Source organism: Grampus griseus, assembly GCF_964374135.1.
Source record: "Grampus griseus genome assembly, chromosome: 3".
Taxonomy (NCBI): Eukaryota; Metazoa; Chordata; class Mammalia; order Artiodactyla; family Delphinidae; genus Grampus; species Grampus griseus.
Window position 1 is genome coordinate 171502175 of NC_139019.1, and position 5276 is coordinate 171507450.

At 62.9% G+C, this 5276-nt stretch overlaps 1 protein-coding gene across 1 annotated transcript; it reads left to right on the top strand.

The window, feature by feature from the left end:
• Positions 1-1162: 1162 nt before the first annotated feature.
• GADD45B (growth arrest and DNA damage inducible beta) lies at positions 1163-3415 on the top strand. Its single transcript, XM_082651261.1, has 4 exons — positions 1163-1423; positions 1525-1626; positions 2011-2233; positions 2505-3415. Exons 1-4 carry the CDS (start codon positions 1380-1382, stop codon positions 2616-2618), a joined length of 483 nt encoding a protein of 160 aa, XP_082507387.1. The 5' UTR covers positions 1163-1379; the 3' UTR covers positions 2619-3415.
• Positions 3416-5276: the final 1861 nt, after the last annotated feature.

Here is a 5276-nt window from a genome sequence, read left to right on the forward strand (position 1 = left end):
GGCCGTCCCAGCGTGCGGCCGTGGCTGGCGCACACGTGTGGCTCCAGCACGAAATAACCGGGGGCTTGAGAGAGTGGAGGCCTCACCAAGCCTCAGTTTCCCCTTTTGCATCCTGCAGATGAGAGTAGCCCCTGCTTCCCGCGTCCTTGGGGGTTAAATGAACCGTGATAACGGGGAGCCTGGTGCCCAGTGGGCGCTAAGTACGTTCAGCGCCCGCTCCGGAGGGAGGAAATAAAGGCAGCGACCACCATTGCAAGCGCGCCCAGGTGGCAGCGCGCGACGCACGCAGGAACCGGTTCCCCTCGCTTCTCCCGGGCCTCGATTTCCCCCCACGGTCAGGTGCGAGGCGGACGTGCGGTCAGAACCTTGCAACGCGAGGCGCCTGCAGGGGGCGCGGAGCCCACGAGGCCGAGCCACCTGCGCCTCCCACGCGCGCCCCACCCTGAAACTCGCGGCGGGTGGGGAGGGGCGACCGGTCCCGGCCCTAGGCTTTGCAGCCCCCGTTTCTGAGTACCTCGAGGCGGCCTCCAGCGACTACCACCTCTTGTTAAACGCTTACCGTGCACCCCTCATTTTATTTAGGACTCACTGCAATCCAAAGAGGCCAGCGCTGCATTCCCATTGGACAGATAGGGACACAGAGGCCCAGAAAGTAAAGCCACCCAGGGTCTGGGGTCCCTGAAGCCTGGGGAGACTCCCGCCACCACCACCTAGAAAGGATCAGGCTGCAAACCGTACTCCATCTCCGTGCAAAACCCCAGCAGAACCTGGAAAGGCGCGGGCCGGGGACTCTCCGGGGTTTCCAGGCCCCCCCGAAAATCCGGGCCGCCTCGCGCGCTGGAAATCCCGCGCGCGCCCCGAAACGCGGCGCGGCTGCCGGGAAATCAGGAGAAAACTTCTGCTTTTTTTTTTCTTTTCTGGCACTCAAGCTCCCCCGGCTCCCTCCCCCCCGCCCCGCGCCCTCCTCCCGGCTCTCGCCCCCACGTGGGGCGCCCCCTCGCGGCGCTCCGCCCCCTCCCCGCCGCCGGCCAACTGCAGCGCGGGTTTCTCTCGCCTTTGTTTTTTCTCCAATAGGAGGGGCGGATGAACCACCGGGGCCACGCCCCTGTTTGTACAAGTCTATAAATGGCGGCGCCGGCAGCCGCGCGCTAAGGTCGCTGAAGCCGAGGACGTCAGACTTTGCAGTTCCCTGGATTATCCTTGCTGAGGCACTTGCAATTTTTTTCCGCCTTATTTGGGGAGGATTTCGCTGCCTTCCGAAGGTCTTGACGAACGATTGGGTTCCGTAGGAAGGCTTTGGGCTCTCCGGCCTCGGACTTTGCATTTTCTCCCTTGGAACTGTCGTGGGGCTGTTTTCCACTGTGGATTATAACTGCAACATGACGCTGGAAGAGCTCGTGGCGTGCGACAACGCGGCGCAGAAGTAAGTAGCGGGGCCCCCGCCGCCTGAGGTCGGCCGGGCCGGGCGGGGACCGGAGCGCCCCGTGGCCGGCCCGGCGTGACCCCCGTCTCCCTTGGCCCCAGGATGCAGACGGTGAGCGCCGCGGTGGAGGAGCTGCTGGTGGCTGCGCAGCGCCAGGACCGCCTCACCGTGGGGGTGTACGAGTCGGCCAAGCTGATGAATGTGTGAGTGAGACCCCGGCACCGGGCTGGGCGCGAGTGGGGATCTCCGCTCCGCACGCTCCTTGCTGCATCCCTCTCTTGCATGGGGCTGGGACACCCCCAAGTGTCCCTACTGCTGTGGGTCGAGCGTCTTTCTGCCTTATTTTTTTTGAGGGGTGGAGGCTGCAGTATCCCGGTGCGGCATCATCTGCAGGCAGTTACCGCGTCTGTGCCCCTGCCTTACCCCGCCATCCTTTGAACCGAATGTCTTCTCCCCCACCATTTATCTGCATGCAGACGCGATCCCTTGCGCACCTGCGGTTTCTCTTTGCTTTTGCAAACTCCCCGCCGTAACGGTGGCCCCTCCCCAGTCCCCAGCTGACCCACCATCCCACTCTGGCTCCTCAGGGACCCTGACAGCGTGGTCCTGTGCCTCCTGGCTATTGACGAGGAGGAGGAGGACGACATCGCCCTGCAGATCCACTTCACGCTCATCCAGTCTTTTTGCTGTGACAACGACATTGACATCGTGCGGGTGTCAGGAATGCAGCGCCTGGCACAGCTGCTGGGCGAGCCGGCCGAGACCCAGGGCACCACCGAGGCCCGGGACCTGCACTGCCTCCTGGTCACGGTGAGCTGGGCCTCGGCCCCGCCCCGCCCCCTCCCTACCCCGGCACCTGGGCCCGTGTTTGTCAACAAAGTCGAGCTGGCCGGTCTGCACCAGCTCAGCGCTCAGCCATGCTCGGCATGTCCCCGTGGGCAGCCGGCCGGGTCTCGGGGCCTTAGTCACCCAGCGAGCTATTTTGAGCCAGCCTGCTTTCCCCAAAGGGGCCCTGGGAGAGGGGGGCTCCCCAGCCACTCCTGGGGCTCCCGCTGAACCCCGTCTCCTCGCCTTCCCACAGAACCCTCACACAGACGCCTGGAAAAGCCACGGCCTGGTGGAGGTTGCCAGTTACTGCGAAGAGAGCAGGGAGAACAACCAGTGGGTCCCCTACATCCCCCTCCAGGAGCGCTGAGACCCTGCCCGGCGTCAGAACCTGTTGCTGCCAAAAAACACGATAAAATAAATATTTGATTCCCCCTCCCTCCCAGAACCCCCCCAAACAACCCAACCTATGAGACCGTCGGGGGCAGGATCGTTGGAGGCTGAAGACAGGAGAGGGAGTGCGCGGCCACCCCAGGGCGCCGGGGCTGGAGCAGCGCCAGCAGCGGCCACCGTGTGAGGAGAAGATGGGACCCAGGCCCAGCAAGAGAGGGGACCCTGGAGCTCAGGCCTGGCGACAGAGCAGAAGCTGGAGTGGGGGAGCTGTGCCCCCCCCCACAGGAGGGCCGAGACTCCACACTTCAGGGGTGGGGTGGGACTGATAGTACCCGCCCCCTCCTTGAGACCAGAGCTGACATGTGCAAACGGGCCTTGGTGGGCCGAGGGTCCGCACCCTGGCCAGGACAGTACTTTGGGACTTGGGAGACAGGGCTATGTTGCTCTCTACCGGCGAACTCCCAGTCTGCAAACTAAATAGACAATCTATTTTGTTACTTGCACTTGTTACTTGAATCGGTGAAAGAAAGATGGGAAGCTTACAGATACATATATTTTTACTTCTACTATGATGGCCTTGTAATAAATTGTTAAAGCTTCTGGGTTCTTGTGTATTTACCGCCGGCCTCAGTGCGGGACCAGGACCTCCACCTCCCCTGCGCTCCAACAGCACTGGCGCCGCCCACGCCACCTCCTGCAGGCTCACCAGGAAGTGTTACTTAAGTCCGAGTTAGCTGCTCCAGGCTCCTTGCAAAAACAGTGCCTCTTCTCTCTGCAACCGGCGCCACCCAAGTCCAACAAATCTTGGCCTCTTTTTTTTTCTTCTCCCCTCCTCCTGCCCCCGAGCAATTAAAAGACCGGTTTATTACGAAACCTGGCCGTCGTGCCGCCGCTGTTACTCGCTGAGCCAACCCCAAACTCTGGGCACGTAATAGACGCACCCCTGGGGGCTGGCTGCAGCCCCTGTCCGCCCGGCTGCCACCGCAGCCCAGGTCCAGAGAGGTCAATGGGCCACCTCGACCACACAGCGAGGTGGGCTTGGAGCTCAGAGCTGCCCCTGGGCTTGGGCGTTGCAGGAAGAGCTTCGGGGATCCCCCAGAGAGCAACCCCCACCCACCCAGGCCTTCTCCCTCCCAGGGTGGGCCTCTGCACTGCACTAAAGAAAAAAAGATTTTTTTTTCTTTCCCCAAACTAAAATCAACAAGCAGAAAAATACCCCAGGAAGTCGTGCTCCCGGCCCAGCTGGGCTTGGCACGCTGCTGCATTTTGCCTCTAAACCGAAACTGTGAGGCCTGGCCCGCCACCTCCTTTTCCCCTGAACTCGCAGGCGCGGTGACTCCCCTGGCCCGGGGCAGGGAACTGGGAGCGCGGCCCAGCCTGAACTCCAGCCTTAGTCTTCCCGCGCCGAGTCTGCGGGGTGGGCTCGCGGAGCCCGTGCAACACCTTCTCACCTCTGCCCCGCACCCCGGGGCCTGGGAACCGGGTGGGGAGGTAACCCAGGGGCCAGATGTAGGCCGCGACCTTTCCACGGAGCCCCACGTGGGCGAGTGAGGAAAACCCCGACGGCCCCGGGGAGTCACGGGGCTGGGGGGAGCCCCGCCGGGGGAGGATGGGGGAGGGAAGGAGAAAGGGGGAAATCCCAGAGGGAGACGAGGGGGGAGGGGCGGAAATCCCTCCAGAGGGGAGATCGGGAGTGGGGAGGGAGGAAAATGAGATGCAGCCCGGAGTAGGGACAACGCCCCCGCCAGCACCGGGGAGCGGAATCCCTCTGGGGGTGGGGGAGGGGAGATACTAAGAGGAGATAACCGAGCTCCGCGGGGTGGAGGGGGGAAAGGGGAACTCAGCGGGTCTAAAGGGGGTTGGAAGGAATCTCTGCAGGGATTTGGGGGAGGGGAGATTCTAAGTGGAGAGACCCGAGCCCTGAGGGGTGGAGGTAGGAGTTTGAAGAGGAGGGGTTTAGGGATGGGGGTGGGGCGAGGGGGAACCCAGAGCGGGAGGGGGAGAAGGGCCGAAGGAATCCCTGTAGGGGTGGGGGAAAAGGGAGTGAGGAGACTTGAGCTCCAGGAGAGGAGGAAGGAGTCTGAGGGGAGAGAGGGGATCCTGCTGGAGTTGGGAGGTGAGGGGCCTGAAGCCCCGAGGGGTGGAGAAGGGACTGCGAGGGGCTAGGGGGGAGATGGGGAGGATCCCTGAGATGGGGCCCAGAGAGTGGAAGGGGAGCAGAGGCTGAGGGACCTCAGTGGGGGGCATCAATGGGGAAGGACTGAGGTGGACAGGGCTGGGCTCATTGCTCCAACGGTGACCTGGACTTCCCCCTGTCGAGGCAGGCGGGGCACCCAGGAGAAGCTCCCGGCCGGCTCCGCCCGCGGGTGTGGGCTGCTCTGTCCCCATCCTGACCTTGGCCAGACAAAAGGGCCGCATGACCTCTGACTCTCTCCTCCCTAAGTCCCCGGTGCAGTGGGAGCAAGACCCCAGGCCCCTGGGGTCCAAGGAGATACAGGGCATGGGTGGGACCCCAGCTGTGTGACCCTGAGCTGGTACCTTAACCTTTCTGTGCCTTCAGTTGCTCCTTCTGAAAAATAGTGATAATAATGCTACCTACCTCATAGATTGTTGAGGTCAAATGAAACATATATTC

Excerpts from the sequence above, each read along its gene's own strand:
- GADD45B (XM_082651261.1), top strand. The coding sequence starts at position 1,380 with ATGACGCTGGAAGAGCTCGTGGCGTGCGACAACGCGGCGCAGAA. Across the intron at positions 1,424-1,524 it reads TGCGACAACGCGGCGCAGAA|GATGCAGACGGTGAGCGCCG; the intron begins GTAAGTAGCGGG and ends CCTTGGCCCCAG. Across the intron at positions 1,627-2,010 it reads TCGGCCAAGCTGATGAATGT|GGACCCTGACAGCGTGGTCC; the intron begins GTGAGTGAGACC and ends CTGGCTCCTCAG.